Consider the following 20,380-nt stretch of genomic DNA (forward strand, 5'->3'; position numbering starts at 1 on the left):
GACAGGTAGAGTCCACATTTCCTGTTGTAATCCCTCTCTACGCTTTCCCTTCACCTGGAATTCAACCCTGATTTGTGGTCAGCATTCCAAACATACTGTTAAGTTTGGATGAATTTGGGGCAGAACAGTGGAGACTGGTAGAAATCTCCGTTAAGGCCTTGTGTGATTTCCTCAGACATCCACTCACTAAAAACGTAAGCTTTATTTGCTTCACCAGTAATTTTATGCAACTCTACAGTGCTTGAACTTAGTTGTGGAAATAGATTTCCCTTTCTGAATAGGAGGGGCTGACAAACTATACAGATACTATTAAGAAAATGAATGAGAAAATAATGCACCTCTGAAGGCCAAAAAGGGAAATGGGGTCAAGTTTCAAGATAGATATGTTAGAAATTCATATTATGGAGTTTAGGGAGTGACCAAGACTAGATTTGGTTTGGTGTCTTAGAGGAAGAACATGCACATTAAATTTACAGTGAAATGACAGGTACATATCAGGGAGAGAACACAGATAAGTGGTCACGTGTGAATGTGACTTTAGTTTCTGAGTAGGTATTAGTGACTGTACTATCACAAATCTTTCCAGTTTGCTGTTGATTATTTAATACTAATATCTATGTGTAACCAGCTGAATTCAGATGTTATGCAGGTTTTAATTCAACAGTGATAAGCACGCTACTGATGCACATTAAACCAGCTGATTATCAGCTCCAGTTCTCTATAAGAATCACTATAAGATCTCCAGCAAACTTCTGCAATGAAATCAGAGTGTTTCCTGCTAGGAGAGAGAGAACAGTAAATAAATGGACAAGATTTAGAAGTAATCCACAGAAAGAATTTTCCATAGTAAACTACAGGGACCTACATTCCTAGATCAGAGAGATTGTATGATGCACACTCTGCTCTTAAAGCCTTCAGTGGCACTACTGAACAATATGTCTCAAATTGAATATTCAATATCTGCACTACATCTGGCCTATATAAATGTGAAATACTTTTTGATACCTGCTTTGCCCCACCTACATTAATCTAGAACAGAATCTTCAGATTTGGTCCTGGGAATTTAGAAATACTCTTCTGCCTCCAATTACCGCTATCCCAGAATAGCTTTGTTCAACGACTTTCATGGTTTTCATACAATAGTTCAACTGCTCAAGGGCCAGCTCAGGATTGGCCATCACAAAGAACCCACCTTGGTCTGTAAAGGAAGAAATACTAGCCATTACAGGCCAGAAAATTGGACGGCTCTGAGACCGAATCACTATCTGATATATACAAATCAAAATAGAGTAAAAAGATTTAAACTCATATTACCTCCCATGTCAGCACGGGCAGGTGAGGAATGATTGCATCACAGAGAGGAGCTAGGGGACATCCATTCAGAGGAGTCATGGCAGTGCACCCTCTGCACCAAAGTACTTCCAAACCTCATCAGGTCTAAATAAAAAAAATTGTTTGGTCGCTCAGGTAAAGAATTTCTAAATTAAAAACTACATTGGAATCAATCAATCGATCAATCAAATAATCAGGATTTTTAAAGTGTGGCTCATCACTCAATAGGGTATCCAAAAGCTTGTTGGTCCCGGAGGCTTATTCGAACAGCCTGGTCTTGAGGCCCATTCGGAATTCTGGAAGTGAGGAGATGGTAGCGTTGGGAGGCTGTTCCAGGTCTTTGCTGCGATGTAGGAGAAGAAGCGTCCTCCACTTCTGCTTCGGTAGATGCAGAGAGTATGGGCAAGTGAAAGGGCGGCAGAGCTTAGTCTTCTCGGTTGGTGCAAGTTCAAATGGTGGTTAATATAGGCAGGTCCCCGGTTGTGTAGAACCTTGTGTGCATGAGTCAGCAGCTTGAATTGGCATCTCTTCTGTACGGGAAGCCACTAGAGTTTCCTGAGGTAGGGTGTGATATGGGTTCATCAGGGAAGGCAGAGGGTGATTCTGGCCTTGGTGTTCTGTATCTATAGTAGTCTCCGTAGAAGGTGTGTGGCGATACCTACGTAAAGATCACTGTCGTAGTCCAGTCAGCTGCTGATGTGGGCTTGTGTCATGGTGTGTCCCGTGTGTAGGGGTAGCCACTTGAAGATCTTGCGTAGCATGCACAGAGTGTGGAAGCAGGCGGAGGAGATGGCGTTGGTCTGTGATTACAGGGTGAGCCTGTTGTCAATGATGATTCCGAAGTTTCTGGCATGGTTGGAGAGATGGGTGCGGGTCCTAAGTCTAATGGCCACCAGGAGGTGTTCCATGTGTTGCTGCTGATGCCAAAGATCAGTAGTTCCGTCTTGTCTATGTTCAGCTGCAGGCAGTTGTTCTTCATCCACTCGGCGACATTTGTCATGCATCTGTGGAAATTGGTTTTGGTGGTGCTGGGGTTGTCAGTGAGTGAGAGGATGAGTTGGATGTGTAGAAAATTATGTTGAGACTGTGGAATTTGATGTATTAATTGAAGAGCATGGGGTTGAGGGATGAACCCCGGGGGGATACTGCAGGTGATCTCCTTGAGTTCAGAGGTGGATCCTCTGGGTTCTTCTGGTGAGGAAGGAGGTGATCCATCTGAGTGGGTCACCTTGGAGGCCGATGTGGTGGAGTCTTTCGATCAGTGCGTGGTGGGATACAGCGTCGAAGGCTGCTGAGAGTTCGAGGTGGATCAAAGCTGCTGTTTCTCCTCCGCCGGGAGGCTTCGGATGTTGTCAGTGGCTGCGATTAGGGCAGTGCTGTGACTGCTGCGGAAGCAGGATTGGGAGGCGTCGAGTAGCTGGTTCTGCTGCAGGTGTGTCATGAGTCGATTGTTGATGATCTTTTCCAGTACATTTGCTAGGAATGGAAACAGGGAGATTGGCCGGTAGTTTTTGAGTTCACTGGGGTCGGCGGAGGTTTTTTTGAGTAGTGGTCTGACTTTTGAGTGTTTGCAGGCATCAGGAAAGGTTGCGGTGGTGACAGAGGTGTTGAGTAGGGTGGTGAGTTCCTGGCCAAATTATCCTCATATTTAGGATAAACAGACAATAAATGAATTGCTTTATACAAGCTGTCATCCAGCTTCTCCTTTGAGTTTTTGTGGTAAGATTAAGGTTCTGAATAATGCCACAGGAGACTGGCTAACAGATGGGGAGAGTCGCCATGAGATCTGTGTGACACAAGATGATCAAAGCTAGTCATGAATGACGTTATGGCAAAGACAGCGATGACCTCAAGGTGATATTTTGTGCTGCCTAGCAGTGTGTTCATGTTTGACTTGAAGTGAGGTTATCGGTTACCAGAAAACGAATCCTTTGCTTTTCCCCTCACTTTTTTCTCTGTGGCTTACCAGAGAGGGCATGCATGCCCGCTTAGTAATGTCATGACTGACTAAGCAGTGTCATGATAGGATTGATGTTTAAAGGAAAGTGTGGAAAGACCAAGAGGACCATTGTGATGGTAATAAAGTTTCAACTCACAGGTATATTTTCAGAACTTGCTGACCTGATTCAATTTTACAAACCAACTCAACTGAACACTTTCTTAGCATAATGTATGTAAATGTAACTATTTATAACAAGGTGTCTGAGATGCATCTGAATAAAAATAATTATAATTTTCCATCGAGGGCTCTTATATTAAATTCACAAACAATGAATAACTATGTAACCGCCTGAGCAATAAAAATCCTTATTTAAAAAAGAAAGGTCTCTTTCAAAGCTACAATGTTCTACCTCTAAATTTCAGATTTCCTGTTTATAAATAGTAGCAAATACAATTAAGAAGCCCATTGATGAAAGAAAAAGAAATGGGCAATTAACAAGGTCCCTCTAATGCTCTCATCTTAATAGAAATAAAACAGAAAATAGATCTAGAAAAGCTGCTGCCTCACTAAAGAATTTGCTCCTGTCACTTTAAAGCATTATGCTGCAGCAAATGCCACAATGTAGTGTAACATTTCAGTACGTGGACACAAGAATTCCCCAAGGTTCCCTACCTTACTCCTCTACCATTGGCATGTTCCTCATCTGATCTCTCACTCTCCTCACTTTTACTTTCTCTAAAACCATCTTCTTGCTTCCTCCTTGTCTGCCCGAGTCCCCATGGAATTATCCTGATGCATAATTTTCCTGCCCCTTCTAAACTTTGTCTTATTGCTCTGTACCTAAATGTACACTAAATCTACCTACATACATTGAGCACAATGACAAAGGGAGTCCGCTCTTTGCTAAGCTTATTTAAGAAAGAATTGAGAACTCTGGCTTCTCCTACTAATCTAAATTTTCAACAGAAAATCTTTTTTTGCAATTAGTTTGTTTGCAAGTCTTGACTTTGCATATACACCTCCAATCCACTTAAATTTGATAGAACACTCAGTTAAAGAAGTACGTTCATGTCAAAGGAGACATCACAGTTTTATAAAGAATAGAACTTGTTCCCAGTGTAAGAGAACACTCAATGGTAGAAGCATACCGGAAGCACTAAGGGCAATGATAGTAAAACATCAAGATAATCCTTTTAGAGTTTGCTGCTCTATGACTCTGTCTTCCCTTCCCTGTAAACATATATGTTCAGGTCCTCTACAATCATTCATTAACTCAGAAATTGCTTAAACACTTAGCTATTTACTCATACATTCATGATCTAACATACCCTGTCAGGCACTTGCTAGCTGTTTCAGGCAGGGCTGAAGAGGAATGGCTCTGCACCTGTTTACACTCACAACCATATGCTGAAATAGTATGGCCGTCTCTGACAAACCCCTGTGGGTAGCAGATGCACAATAAAATTCCTTTTCAACTGGCACCCTTCTGGTGGAATTGATGGCAGTCAACGCAAAAAGTCCTGGGGTGGGGGCAATGAAGACTCTTTTGCTCCGTGCTTGTTCTACCCCGGAGGGTTGATTCAGAACACAGAGTGATCAACCTTATTACCCTCCAAAGCACACTGGTGGAACAAAATGTGGAAAATGACTTCCTCGTGCCCAGTAACCTTGTCTAATGTTCTTAATTGTTAGCAGCAAACCGGGATACCTGACTTCTATGCACTGGTCACTGTTTGACATCAGTTTGAAATTCATTGAGTATATAGTCTTAACAAGAACTAGAACGGTATAAGAAAGTGCACATTTGCATCCTATAACATCTGGTTCAGTCTGCTTGTTCATTCTGGGTCAGGTGTCTGCGGTGGCAAAAACGGATGTATGACGTTACAATGCATACATTTACATCGCGGTACATTACATTGCGGTTTTTACAACGCAAGTCGTTACGACTCGCATTGGAGGGCGCTGGACTTAGGAGTAGTATAATTTACTATTCCAACTCCAGTCTATGTACAGTAGGGAAGGTGTTGGATAGTAAATTATACTATTCCTTGTTCTAGAGCGCCATCTAGCGCAAGTCGTTGTAATGACTTGCGTTGTAAAAACTGCGATGTAATAGCATCGCGATGTAATACCCGCTTTGTAAACGATGTTTCCCGGCACAAATTGAGGGCAGGGCTGCAGGTAGACTGCTTCCTGAAACACATGGACTGCAGCTCTTATCGAGAAATGTGTTCAAATGCCTATTACATGAGAGCTTATTTGTATATACACCAGTGTTTCTTTCTGGATATGCACAGTAGGGCAAGCTGTTCCCAATGAAGGCAGCCAGTTTTAAAATCTATTTATTGATAGCATTGTATTCTTCGCTCTTCAATTTGTTTTAAAAAAGCTGATTTTTGACATGCGTCATCCTATCTCCTCCACTTCTCCAGCTCCCCTCCTCCCTCACCTTCACCAGGTATGACTCAGACATTCCTAGCCAGGTGCTATCAGGAGGTGCTGAGCCCCGCCTTCGTGACACAGCCTGCTCAGGTGTCCCAGGCTTTCCTCCGCCCATTTAGAGGTTGAGTCGGATGCGCGCCAGCACATATCCTGTTGTCTGCAATATCAATTCCAGAGCTTAAAAAGTATACAAAGCTTCACTCCGAAGCACAGAGTTAAGTCTGAAGCCCTGTAGCCCTGTAGCCCTGGCTGGAATCCAACTTTTTTCTGGGCGCCCTGAGGGGGCGAACACGTGGAGCATGAGATGTGTATGTAAGAGGCTATTCGCAAAATGGACCTCAGGTAACCACGAGGTATAATCTACTCTGTGCTGCCATGCCTCTAACTGGCAATGTTTTGACCCATTTTACATAGTCTGCCGCTTACGGTCTGGTCAGATAGGTAACAGACAGGCATCGTTACCTATCTGACCAGACCGTAAGCAGCAGACTATGTAAAATGGGTAAAAAAAAGTTGCCAGATAGAGGCATAGCAGCACAGATTAGATAATATGCGTAGGCCAGTGTTTCCTGATTTATTTCGATGGTTGCCACGCAAGCATGGCCAAGAAGCGATTGCTCGGATCTGCACTCTAAATGTGTGATTGCCACCTATCTGGAATTTTGTAAACTTGATCGTTATTTTAAAGTCTAGCAATACAACATATTGGACCATCAGACAAATGCTGCTTTTTAAAATGTTCAATAAAAAGTTGCAATTGCAAGAAGAAAAGCAAGTAAGTAAGTAGTGGAATTTCTACTGCTTTATGTTTATGTAACAGGAAATGCCCATTTAAAGAACTCAAAACATCAACAAATAGGAAGTATTCTTTCCCTTACAAAAAGGTACAGCCCTAACAGTGACCTGGTGAACACAACTTATGACTTTACACGTGTGCTCTCAGTCACATCACTGCCCGCCTGTCACTCCCCCTCCCTTCCCGTTCAGCTTGATTTCCTCTCTCCCATCATCTCTGGATGTTTTCTCAACATGTCTCTGCCTGTCTTTCTTTGACTGCACTGCTCCCAACCTGGCAACTCTTTGCGTTTTGGTCTTGAGAGACATGATTTTCAGTCTTTGTTTAACACGATTGAGATTAATAACCAAATCTGATGTGGTATTGTGTTTCCATGTGACGATGGATATTTATAGGATAACATTTTCAGGTCAGTGAGCTAGCCCCTTGGCAGATTGAAGGAAAGGACAGGAAAGGGCTCCAAGACATTATCATTTACAGCATAGTATAGGGACAGCCCAGTGTATACATCACAGTTTATTAAAAGGTAGAAGCAACTTGTATACCTTTTTCTAGTTGTCTCAGTGGATTTACAGAGCCATGTTCAGCCCTCTCGTAGTGGCGGAAGACCTGTTCTTTTCTTGCTTAGACACACATCTCCAAATATATGCCTGACAATGGCATTGCAGAAGAATAAACATATAGGAGTACCGCTTTGCCGTATGGCCTCTCTGTTCTTTCCCCTGCCATCAGCCTGCCACATGAATTATATGGACTCTACTTGCTCTGTTGCCTCAGCAGGTTCAATAAGTGCTAAAGCGAGATGCACTCACCAAAATATTTTCTTACCACATATTCTAGTTGACAAAGATAACGCTTACTCCAAAGTAGAGATGGCGATCTTGCGGGTTGTTTTCAGGGCTTTTCTAAAATTTTTACTCTTTCATACATTATTGTTGCAGTTTATCTAGCCCTTGTGACCACCTACGACAACCTGAAAGCCAAAACAGTTTCTACAAAGAACTAAAAAGTTTTCCAGCTTCAGGGCTATACATCTTGAAATTATTCACAAACCTAAGAAAGACAACATTTGTGAGCAGTACTTTCCCCTCATCTCCCTTTCAAAGTCAACATTGGACGTCTCATCTATGAAAGATACATCACCTATATAATAACCAATGACCACCCAATAGCTGCAAATCTGTAGTATACAGTAGCGTCATTCTGGAAGATCACACTGTCAGAGCAGTTCACAAGGTGATCGGGAAGCAATGATGGCAACATCTCAAGAATGCTGTGTTTGATGACAAGAAAATCAGAAGAACTGCAGTAAAGTTTTCCAGGCAGGTACACTGTAAAGTATCTCTGAATACAGATGGCATAATCCTGCATGGGGCCTATATTGTGTAACCGATGGAGATGAGGCAGTAATAGTCCGCGGTGGTGCACAGAGGTCACAGGGGAGTAGTTACATACAAGAAGATGAGGAGGAAGAAGGTGTGGATTTAGATTTATTTAAATGTTTATTGCTTAGGTAATAAAAGCTGATTCAGATTCTACAAGTGAGTTGCAAAATAAGATCACAATAACTTGCACTTTTATTATATTGTTCACCATCCATTGGTCCAACATTTCGTATTAAAGCTGGATTATTAATGATATGTACAGATTCTTTCACCTCTACGTTCCCAAGTAGTTTTGTATAATAGACCGAGGCAGTGCATTGACATAAATTCAAAATCTATCATATATTTTAAAACAAGACCCCTGTGGGGTGATAACCGAGTTCTCAGCCTCACTGACACACATGTACCTGGGCCTGACCACAGAAGCTAGAAAATCGTTAGTAGAAAATCCTTAGTCACAGGTTCAGTGGTCCACAGAGCTATCACTTCTAATTGATGACTGTTCAGATAGTGTCCATTAGGATTGATGTTCAATATTAACGTTTCATCAATTTGAATAAATCTAGTGGATCTCTGTATCAGCTGCAAGTTCTCACCCATCATTACATGCCCGATTGCTTCCATACAGATGCAAACCACTATTTTAATAAGGAGAGTGGTTCTCATCTACGTTGAGCTAAACGATGCGGGGCAAGTGCACGGTACGTGCCAGGGTAATTCTGAATCAGTCCTGCATGATCTAATTTTTTTTTTTTTGGCCAACAGGTTGGGGCACATACACAATAGGCGCTAAAGTAATTTTGATTCAGTTCCACGAAATCTACATTCCTAACAATTTCCAGGAAGGATCAAACACCTTGTTGTTAATGAGGTCAAACTTTAGTTGGGTACACCTGCTTTTGTAGACGACAGGTAATGACTCTCTTAAGTAGCTCTGAGGAGTCTTAGAGAGATAACTATGTAATACGTGGCAACCAGATTTATCTTTTTTGAATGACTGAGTCTTTATTTAAATTCGCTTTCAGATATTTTGGAATCCCACTGATGTTTTTCTTTCATAGTGGCAATAGATTTATTTGAAAAGGACAACCAGAGATTGCCTTTTGGGTCTCTGTGAAGGAGAGCACCTTTTCAAATTTGGGCCACCAGTGTTCTTGTGTTTGCTTTTTCCAATGTACACCCAAGCTTTAGAAGTGATGCTTCCACTGCGGTCGCAAGTAGCTAAATTCTAATCTTATTTGAGCAGTGTAGCGTTTCTTGGCAGTGAGAATATTGCCCGATAGACATCACACTGGGTTAGATCAGGCCAGTTTTTAAATTTGCTCTATCAGAGCTGTATCATTTGTATACTGCAGGTAGCCCATTTGTTGCCTGTCAAGTTTTGATGGACTATACCAGGGGTCTCCAACCCTTTCTATAATGTGAGCTGCTTCTGCGAAGTGAAAATTGTTGTAAGCTACTGAAGGCCTAGTAACTTGCGCATTGTTACCAAACACCTCCTCGCCCAGCTTCATTGATTTTAAAAATAATGCCCATGGAGCCCAATACTATGGTTTGAACAAAATACTGGGGTACCAGGATAGGGCAGCCATGTGAGTCAGTGAAGGCATGTCTGTCAGGATATATGAACGTGTGTGTGAATGGACAGGATTTATGTGTGTGGGTGACAGAGCCTGTGTCGTATGTACTTGTGGCACAGGGCATATCTTGCGCCATATGTGGCACCGTTACATGTACAACACCATGCAGCAATTACTTTTTTTTTTTAAAGGGGAGAAATTTATAGTGCAGAAAAATGCTCTGCAAAAATGTTCATAACAAGAAGGTTGTTCTGCTCTTAATAGAAAATGTTTCTGCACTTTAAATTTCTCCCATTTAAAAAAAAGTGGTTGTATTTTTCTTTTATAAATATGGCAACATGTCTACTAGCCACTGGGAGCAAGACGCATGCTGTGTGTAAACGTGACACTTTGAAATGGGAGAAAATTCAAATAAAGAATTAACTTTATGACTATATAAAACTAATCATTTTAATTTTCTCCCATGTCAAAGTGTCTTTAAAAACAGCAGGCATATTGCTCCCAGTGGCATGCAGACACAGTGCCATATTTATAACAGGAAAATACAGTCATTTGTTTAAATGTGAAGAAATTAAAGTGAAAAAACACGCCTCATAAAACATTAGGACTTAATTGGCTTAATTTAAAGAAAAACATTGACAATGTTTCATTGAAACATTTTTCTTCACTGTAAATTTCTCCCATTTAAAATAAAATTACTGTATTTTTCTGTTATAAATATCGCACCGAGTCTACCAGCCACTGGGAGCAGGATGCCTGCTGTTTGAAAATGTGACACTTTTAAAAGAGAGAAAAATAAAATGGAAAGGTAATTTAATCATCAAGTTAACTCTACATTTTAATTTTCTCTTATTTAAAAACATTCAGAAATATAATTTTGTTCTCAAGCTCCAATATCGAGTTGAGAATGACTTTTATGTAAGAGTTAAATACCTCAGTTCTTCAGAATTGAACCTATGTGACCCACGTGGGTCATAAATCTGAGTGGAGCACTACTCATCAGGCTCTGCTATCTAGTACCTGCAAATAATGTTAAATAAACATAGCCTTTAATTAACTTTAAAAGGAAAATGCAACACTTATTTATTGCAGTTCTTATTTAAAAATGAACTCAAGGCTGGGCGGTACTCTTAAGGTTTCTGCGAGCGACACCTGCACTAGACCAAATCAGAGGGAGAGAGGAACATTATACAGGGGAGATTCCCTCAATTCCCTGCAGACTATAATTAAATGCCAATAGGGAGGGCTCTTCCTCTCCAGCCTATTTCTGCGGGGAACATTACTGTTTTTTCTTTCTAAAAGGACTCTCCCCCACATATGTTTTTTTGGCATGCTTCATCATTGAGTCTTCACTCTGTGTGGTTTTGGATGGAGCACTCTGATGTAACTGAGAGGCATGGGCTCGTGAGCCGGAACTGATAAAATGTACTACAGAGCCCATCAATGGTGCTTTAATTCAGGAATAGTTGGGCACCCTGGGCACATATAAAACAACAACTGGGGTATGTGTAGGGAGGGCCAATGGCTCACTCATCCTCTAGTCAACATGTTTCAGCCTGTAATATTGCCAAAACATTCATTTCTACAGGCAGGTATGCCTCGTCTCATATCTGCATCAGCATGCCAGGTAGAGTAACTAATGATTTTAATTGTTTCTGAATCATTCAGGAGTTAAAGGACCTGAACAGGTACTCTACCAAGTACGCCTTCTGATGAAGGCGTGACACGAGGGCGGTCTGCCCAGCACAATAGAATTTCCTACCATAAATAGAGTATAAAAAGATCACCCGGAATCAGGTAAAACACAGAGTATGTGGTGTGAATGATTAGAAATTTGGACTTGACAACAAAGTTAGTTTCTCCACTAGGTATTGAGGGAAAGAAAACAATCAGGTAAGTCCTGATGAAAGCGGATTGACCTTTTTGGCTACATCATCAGCTGAAACATATTGACCAGAGGACGGGGGAGCCCTTGACCCTCCCTACACGTCCCCCATTGTTGTCTTTAATCTGACCAAGGTGCCCAACTATTCAAGAAATAAAGCACCTTTGACAGACTCCGTAGGACATTTTAACAGTTCCTGGTCCACACCTCTCAGTTACATCTAGGTTTTCCCTCCAAAAGTTGGGTTGAGCCCACCCGATAATATACAACTACACTGGGTTTAGAGAAAACAAGAATGTTCTACTTCGAACTATAACAATATAATAATAATAATAATAATAATAATCCACATTTGTAAAGCGCACAATCACTCGTAAGGGTATCTAGGCGCTGGGGGCCGTCGGGAAGATTAAGCAAGTTATTGCCCGGAGTCACATGGTGTTGGCTAATCTGCCGCCGGTGCCGGGGATCGAACCATGATACCCAGATTCCGGAGTCAGTCGCCCTAGCCGCGGCGCCACACCTCTTCCTATATACTGATGAGGGGGATGCCTCCCTATTGGCATATCATCCAGATCAGCCACATATAGATTGAAGAGCAGTGATGCTAATACGCATCCTTTTAAGTTTGTGATTTGCATTGATTTTGGGGACAGCCTGGTATTATCCCATAGATTTATCCACAGCCAAATATCTGGGTATACTCCCTGAAATGCACAAAGAAGGGTTTCTGGTATGTCCTGTCCATTACGTTTCGACCAAAGAAGCTTTCTCCTTACCCCATCAAATACAGCTTTTGAGTCAATAAATAATGCACAAAGAGCTTACTAAGCTTTCATTGCCCATTGCTGAAACAGATTTCATAAAATTATCCTCCGTCCCGCAATTTATAAATTCTCACTGCATCATTGCAGTGATTGCTGGTGTAATTCCAGCACCAGACAAAATAGTTTTTAGCTTACATCCTATATTCATGGCGAACAGTGTTCCTGCAGGCCAAAAGAAAATGTGTGATGTAAAGACAGTGCATGCAACTCAGAGTGTTTCTGAAATGATGTAGCTTCTAGACAAGAACACTACTGTAGGGGCTTTATGCCTAAACTTGCTGCTTCAACAAATCTCCAGCAGGGGCCTCTGTGAGACATGACAAAGTGGGGATGAACTCAGAATCACTTCTTAAAGGAAACAAAGTAGTGGAACATGACATAATGCTGTTGATAATCCGCCTCTTTGTTTGCTTCTTGCAATAAATGTATTCCCAAATGTGGCCTCCTATTAGTGTCATACTATCACTAAACTGTAAAAGTGCATGAAAACCCTCACCTCAATGTCAGTGCGTAGATCAGTAGGAACCTATTTTCCTTCAGTGAACTATCAATAGAAGAATTAATTAGCTCATGTTTCAATACTTTATTTATGAACTGTATGACGCCCTGGGGAAGTGATTATTGATCACGAAACATACGTCGGCGTAGAGCACCAAGTGTGATGATGTTTTTGTACTCATACTAGAAATTAAACTTTAATAAAAAACGAATCTACCGTTTTGTTTGCTACCATTAACAGTGCCTCAAACTTTTGTTCATTAATGCACTGAAGTACAACCTGGGAAACGTGTAGATAGGAAGAGAAGGCACAGTGAAAGGTTAATTTCCAAATCGTCCCCGGTTACATGTCAAATCTGCTTAGCTCCATCTCCATCGAATCCTTCAACTTTGAAAGACCTGTGGCGGAGGTGAGTTTTGTTGCTGTGAACACACAACTGGGTTATCGGCCCAGTAGTACCTTGCCGGACCCAGGAGGGGGGAGTGAGGGTGAGTTGTGGGAGGCGGCCATGCCCTGATGTGCACCAAGGTGTTGCATGTAATTTTGTTTCTACCTTATTTTGTGTCCCTTCGACGCTCACCAGAAGAGGGAATCACAAGATGGCAGATTGTGGTCTAAGTGTAATGTTGTTGTTGCAGTTATGTCAATGTTTACAATGGATGCAAATTGAATTTTTTTTTTTTAAAGATTGTTGAGCTCACTGCTTTTAAGCTGGCCTTTTTTTACCTATGTCAACCACAACTTCATTTGTCGTTGTTGCCTAACGTCGAGCAGTGGCAACAGTGGGCTCTATATGCCTCATCTCAACTCAAAATAAGTGCAGAGGGAGACAGACATTGAATTCAAAAGAGAAGACACAGAGGTGTGCGGGTGTTGAAACCTGGCACAAGGACATCAACGAAAGGGAATACAAATTCTGGACACACAACGAGATTTTGGTCCAAAATGATCAAAGGCACACCAGATTTTCACTAGAACTGGCCAAATTAATTATTTATATTTAGATTCATTGTGTTCATTTCGGGAATATACTGAGAATATGGCTTGGCACCAACATTGGAGACCCATGGACATGATTGTGTAGCTGCAGTACTCTCAGTAGGGACCTCCTATCGCATGACAAGAATTAGAGGAAACATTTCACTTGACGGGTAGTCCTGAGATGCAGAGCTTAGTCCTCTATGTGTGCATGTTTGCTTAGGCTAAGCACATGATGTTAACTGTGTGTCAGGCTGCACTAGACACATGATAAAATCACAATCATAAACAAATGTGAGGACAAACCTTATTGTACTGTTGACTTTGTCAATATTTGTTAACTGCCCATTTAAACCCAGCAAGGCATGAGCCATTCCAAATGCCAGGGAATATCCTGGTAACACCTGCAGATTTCTCTGGTACATGGTAGCCAGATAGAGTGACATATTATTTTACCTATTCTGCTCTCACTCAAAGACAAATCAATTGAGTTGCGCGTGCAGATATTTTATACTCGCGAATCAGGTGATCAGCTATTCTTTTGAGAAAGCAGATAGCTTGGTATTAAAATGCTAAATAGACACCCGACCCATGGGAACTGGAGCCTGCAACATTGTGCAACCCCAGGTAGAGCAGAGGTATACACAGGATGGCACAAGCACACAGTGTGTATGCAGAATTTCCTAGGCAGTCAAGGAATTACAATTAAACTAAACAAGTGGGAAACCAAATCAGGGACAATTGAAAAGGTATATGGGTGATAAAAACTCGCTATGTTTTAATGGAAACACAATTACAGTTCATTGATCAACACATACAATGTGCAATAAAGATTAAAATTAAACAGCTGAATGCTAAAAAAAATTCACAGTGAAAAAGTTACATTAAAAACAATGACCATATCAATTTATAACAAGAACACCAATCAAAGGGTGTCCAAAATTCAGTAATACAGTGCTCAGCACACAGTGAACAGCTAAGACGGCATGTAAAGAAATCTGCAAGAACACAGGAGAGTGACGGAGAAGGCTTGAAAGTGACCAAACTTCAGCAAGAGAACAGGAGACAGCTAGAGAGTCTTAAACAGTGGATTGGAACAGCCAGGGGAGCTTGAGAAAGGTCTAAACACAGCACGAAAAGGGGGGATCTTAAAATAGAAACTAGTCAGAGCAAGGTGTGGAGGGGACTGAAAATAGCACGGAAAGCATACGATAGAGAAAGGATTGACACCAACAGAGAGAGCAGCCATCTGTCGGTGAAGATTAATTCAACTATCTACGCCCATCACGTTTATCTTTTCCCTCATATCGACTTATCAGAAGTATAGCTTTAGTGTTCCAGAACTGCCACCTCCCTGACCAGCATGGTGGGGGCTTAGCGACATTTGAAAATGTATTCCAAAACATGTTCTCTGCTTTAAAATAAAAAGCATATCCTTTTCATCATAACAGTTTGTGGATGCCTAATGAGATTTTAGGACTCAAGCGGTTCACTGGCTAGTTACTACCAAAACAGCTCAATATTTGTCTCTCATCCGTCAACCCACAGGAGCCCTAGGCTGCGGACTGTACTGGGAATGAAAGATGCTGAAGTCAATTTGGGGGTGTGCCTATGCACATAAACAGTGGTACACCTGCAACCATACTAAGGAAAACACGTTATTTATTGAGCTGCGTTTTCATTCCGTTAATTTATATAGTACTGGCCTATGAGCAAGGCCTTTTCAATGCACTGCCCAGTCCACCGAAACTCAGTCCATCTTGATGGTCCCTTCCTGATGAGTTGAAGGATGTAAAAGGACTGGGATGTGTGTGTACTTGGAGCCAAACTTCAAAGGAGGTCAGGCTACATTTTGAGAGGCTGTGTCCTCCGTAGGCGGGACTAATCCCAGTAGTGTCTGGGGGGAGGAGAAGCCTCGATTGGGAGGCATTGCCTCAAACTCCTTTTGAAAGTTGTCAGGTTTGTCTGGTTAGCCAGATCTGGGCATAAGGAGTTCCAGAGATTTGCCCCTATGACCTGAATAGATTTTCCTATGTTGGTTTTACGGTTAAGTCTTACTTTTATGATCAGATTTGCTTTGCTTGATCTGAGGTTACAAATGGGGTTGTAGTACATTGTCTGTTTTTGTAGGCAGACATAAGTAGAGGTCCACCTTCCCAAGCTCCAATGAACCGTAAGCAGGTGGAAGTCAACAAATCTAGGGGTGGACATTATGTACACGACTCAGAAAGCGCAGGTGCAACCCTGTCTGCCAGCAATGCACCTCAAATGTTTACAACCAGAGAGAAATTCAAGCCCGTATATCAGGTGTGTGTATGTGTGGCATCATGTAACCAGTTATTATACTGACAAATGCATCACAAAGAAAGGTTCAGGGGAGAAAGGGTGGTGGAAGTTTCATCTAAACTGAGAAAAATTATATTACAGTTTTATGATTTCCAGCTGAGAAGTCCTTCCACGCACTTTAAAATGTCACAATTCTGACCGTAAAAGACACATACTAGGAGTCTCAGGCCACCTACACTTTATACAGAAATAAATATAGCTCAAGCTATACAAATCGTGTCCTGCGGGACTACATATACATTTGACAGATCCCCGTCGGCATGAATGAGATAGAGACGGATCAGGCTTACCTTTTTGGAGGTGAATGATATCTGGGAAGTTGGAGAGGAGACCTTGGTACAGAGAGAGGGTGTCAAGCATGTGGAACAAGTCATTTTTCGGCTGCTCCGCAAACATCTCCCCGACAACTTCGTACGTCTTGCCTGTGTGAGAGATGGCACCAATGAGCGTGTCTGAGCTGTAGGGTGGATCCATCTGAAAAGAGTTACTAACGGCCTGGAAGGCATTGCCCAGTTTCTGGAATTCCTTGCGGAAACCACCAACATGCTTGCGAACCAGTTCAGAAGCTACATTAGTGAGCTGCAGGACACTGTCATCCATTTTCTTGCTAAAAGCTTTGAAAGTATCTACCCGGTCCTCCACGTCTTGCAAATCCTGGTGCTCAGTGGGGATCTGAAAAGTCAGAAGGAAGCTAGCCCCTACCATCTCATCCTTCTCAGCACGACGCTTGCCCATCTTCCACTGCTTGTCGTCGGAACAGGTCAAGAAGTGCTGAAAACCGTCATACTGGGACAGCACTGGGTGGCTGGTCATGTGGTCCATCCAGAGTACTAATCTTCGTTTCCGCTTTTCAATAAAGTCATCTTCAAAGCGGCCTGTGGCTTGTTTTTCTGGCAGATGGGGTATGGAGATCACTGTGAACTTGTGCAGCAGGCGGTTATAGAGCCAGTCAAAATGTTTGTACCTGCGATACACAGCCGTGTTGGTGTGGCCTGGGGTCAGTCTGTATGAAATGTAGCTCTTTATTCCTTTAAACTTGGTCTGTTTGGTTGGTTCTTGGACTGAGCAGACAAAAGGTTGAGGGCTGGGTTTCCACTGAGGGCCCTTAGGGCCCATCTCTATGCAGTAGGTTTCAGTGTTCTTAGACATCATAGGCACATCCCCAAGGATAAAAGCCTCCACTCCCGAGCGCACAAAGCTGGAGAAGCGGTTAAGGTTGCGCCCAACCACACTGCCTCTTTTAGAGCTGGAAATGCTGTCTTGTCGCTCCAGATGTGGCTTGGTTCGGTAATTCACATTGGGATGCAGGTATGGCTGGTGATGAGCGGGGTGCCCGTTGGTGCCTGGTGTGCTCCTAGGTTCATCCACCACCGTGGCATCATCCCAATCATCCCAGTCATCATCATCATCGTCTTCAAAGCTGCCCTGGTTGGAAAAGCTGGTATTGGAGGATTGTTGGTAAAAAGAGGTTTCGGTCGCTGGCGAGCTGGATGGGCTATTGGAATAGTCTGTATGACTGGAACTGGCTCTAGAATAATCTGTGCGGCTGGTGCTAGCCCTGGAATTTTCAGCATGACCAGAATTAGACCTGGAATAGTTTGGGTGACTGGAATTAGAACCTGAATAGTCTTGGTGACCAGAGCTGGCCCTTGAACGTAGAATTTCCACATAGGTGGCAGGGAAGAGACCAGTCTCACCGCGGCTATTCTGGCCTTGAAGCCATCCATCCAGTGAATTCTCGCTGAAAATGAGGAGCTCTTCATTCTCCTGGATGTTGATCTCTTCCTTGTTCTCACTCTGGAAGCTGTAAAGAGCTCTCGCTTTCAATGCCATGTTCACTTCCAGAAAGCTAACAAAGGATATCAGAAAGAAAAGGGTTTTAATATCTGGATATCTTGTATAACAAAGCATTCACCGACACAGACCCACATGTTAATCACATGCACACTGTTTGATATCGATTTTAGAAGTTCAAATGAGTTTTTATCTGTAAAGTTACTTCTTTTTTGGTACTTCATCTATTCATTGAGTGTAGGACTCACCTTATATTTTTGCACTTACCTCTAACAAAGGAAATAATAAACTTTCCACAGACACTAATATGCTGTTTTTTGCAAGCCTTTCCCTCCAGTCAACATGGTTTACACTCCAATTCCTCCTCAAACAGAAACTGGGGAATCAGAGTGATAGAGTTATAGGAATCACTAGATTTGATTTAGCTTCTCTTTGTTACCTTATGCACATCCTCACCGGAAAAATGTAACCAATGAGAATTATATATACTGCTCATGCACAAGAGTAATGCTGCGGAAACAAATGATGGACGGAATGCTGAATAAATCAAACCCTCATCTCCAGTCAAGAGATCTGGGTTAAATCTGTGTCTTTTGCTCACTACGCCACCCCAGTTTGAACCCATCCATATGCAAATCTATCTTGACCCTGCTCCTCATGAGAACAGTCCAGCTTGAACTGCCAAGCCAGGTCCTCCCTGGACCAGAAACAAGTATCCTGGAACAAGTTTCGGGGCATCACCTCTTAGCAGCCACGCTAGTTTGAATCTAGTGGCACAGCGAGCAAGGGACTCGCGTCTGGGGATACCCATACCACTTAGGACAAAAAATTCTGCGCCAACAAATGATGGATAAATCAAACATTCAGCCCCAGTCAAGAGATCTGGGTTAAACTAGTCAGTCTTTGCTCACTACGCCACCCCAGTTTGGACCCAGCCATATGCAAATCAGTCTTGACCCAACTCCTCCTAGGTCCTCCATGGATCGGAAACAAGCCTCCCGGTACCGATCACAGGAGGTTCTTGCATAGTGACCAAAAGAACGATAGTTTAACCCCTTCGATGCTCATGACGGAACGGTTCCGTCATGAGCGTCGGTTGGCCTGTGCTCATGACAGAAACGTTCCGTCATGAGCCCGTTGGCTCATTAGAACCTTCAGCACAGAGCGAGAATTCACGCCGCGCTGAAGGTGTTAAACCAATATCTCTTGACTGGGGGCAAGTGGTTAAAAAGTTTCAGCTTTCCGTCCATAATCTTGTTGTGTTTGCAATGTTCGCCCTAAATGTCCAATGGATTGCCCCGACGTCGGTCTTTTGCTCGCTGTGCTACTTGATTCATTCTAGCCTAGCTGATGAGAGGGTGATACCCCGAAAACAGTCCCAGGATGCTTGTTTCTAGTCCAGGGAGGACCTGGCCAGGCACTTTGGGCTGGACTGTTTCCATGAGGAGTAGAGTTAAGACTGATTTGCAAATGGCTGGCTCCCAACTGGGGTGGCACAGTAGGCCAAATAGCAGTTTGAAAAGACTGACCTGTTGTCACTGGGATTTGACGGACTTTGAAAAGGCGAAACTGCTAACCGTAAGTAGTCGTGTGTGCCAGCGACTGCTGCATACTATGCTGCTCACTGTGTACGTGCTAGGACATATCAAGGTCTTAGGTATTCAATTATTATTTTACTGTGGACCACTTAGATACTTACAACTTTGGATTCGTTTGCACTTTTCTTTGTGGGATAGGTCCTTTGCAAAGAGAAAGCCAAATCAGAAAATGTAGCCTGCTCGGACCGGACATAAATAGAAACTTTTATGACGGTTAGTGTTTTCACCTTTTCAAATACTTACTATATTAAACAGAGTATATTTACGTGTTTTCCCAAAAATGATATGGTGACTATTTATTAACACGAGGTGTTGTGCATTCCTGTGGGGTTCTGGGCCCACAAATAATATCCTAAGCAAAGTGGCAGAGTTGATGCACAATGTTAATGATTATAGCCTGGCTGTTTTGTAATCCTTCGTTTGTTTTATATTATTGTAGAGTGATAAGCCTAACCATACTGAGATGGTACTGGTTTCAGATGCCTAGAATATGGTACTCTGTTTTCACCGTCATTACTCTAAACAATGTATAACAAGCATTTGCAATGCAATAGGTCTTGCATTTACGCGAGTTTAAGCTATTGGCATTGTTGTTTACAATGCCAATAGCTTAAACTAGCGGAAATGTGAGACCAATTGCACTGCAAATGCTTGTTAACAATTGTATTAAGGTTGAGGGCAGCCAGGGTGACATGGGGGAATGAGTCTTCAGAGCCTACTGTTTGTGAAGTGCTGCATGCAGAGCAGACTTTAGGTGGTGCAGGGACTGTCAAAATGCAATTTCGACTGCTTGAAGGCGAAGTGAGTGATCTTGACAAGGGCAGTGAGTTGCTAGATCAGGAAAGGGCTCCAGCACTGGGTTACCCACATCATATCAAGAAATGCAAAATTTAAAGTCTCTCAATGAAACTATACACAACATACATACATAACACCAGAATGGCAGAACACACTCTTGTCTCTGAAACAGGTG

The 20,380-nt window shown here is 42.4% G+C and overlaps 1 protein-coding gene across 1 annotated transcript in view; it reads right to left on the reverse strand.

Annotated features, from left to right (window-relative positions):
• Positions 1 to 20,380, reverse strand: part of SNX33 (sorting nexin 33) — a 173,089-nt gene that overhangs the window by 122,278 nt on the left and 30,431 nt on the right. The window contains exon 3 of the mRNA XM_078685084.1: positions 16,306 to 17,864. Within this exon, the coding sequence (XP_078541210.1) occupies positions 16,306 to 17,848 (1,543 nt within the window). The 5' untranslated portion in view covers positions 17,849 to 17,864. The remainder of the gene's footprint in view (positions 1 to 16,305; positions 17,865 to 20,380) is intronic.

The sequence above is a fragment of the Lissotriton helveticus genome, chromosome 3_2, assembly GCF_964261635.1.
Source record: "Lissotriton helveticus chromosome 3_2, aLisHel1.1, whole genome shotgun sequence".
In the NCBI taxonomy this organism is placed as follows: domain Eukaryota; kingdom Metazoa; phylum Chordata; class Amphibia; order Caudata; family Salamandridae; genus Lissotriton; species Lissotriton helveticus.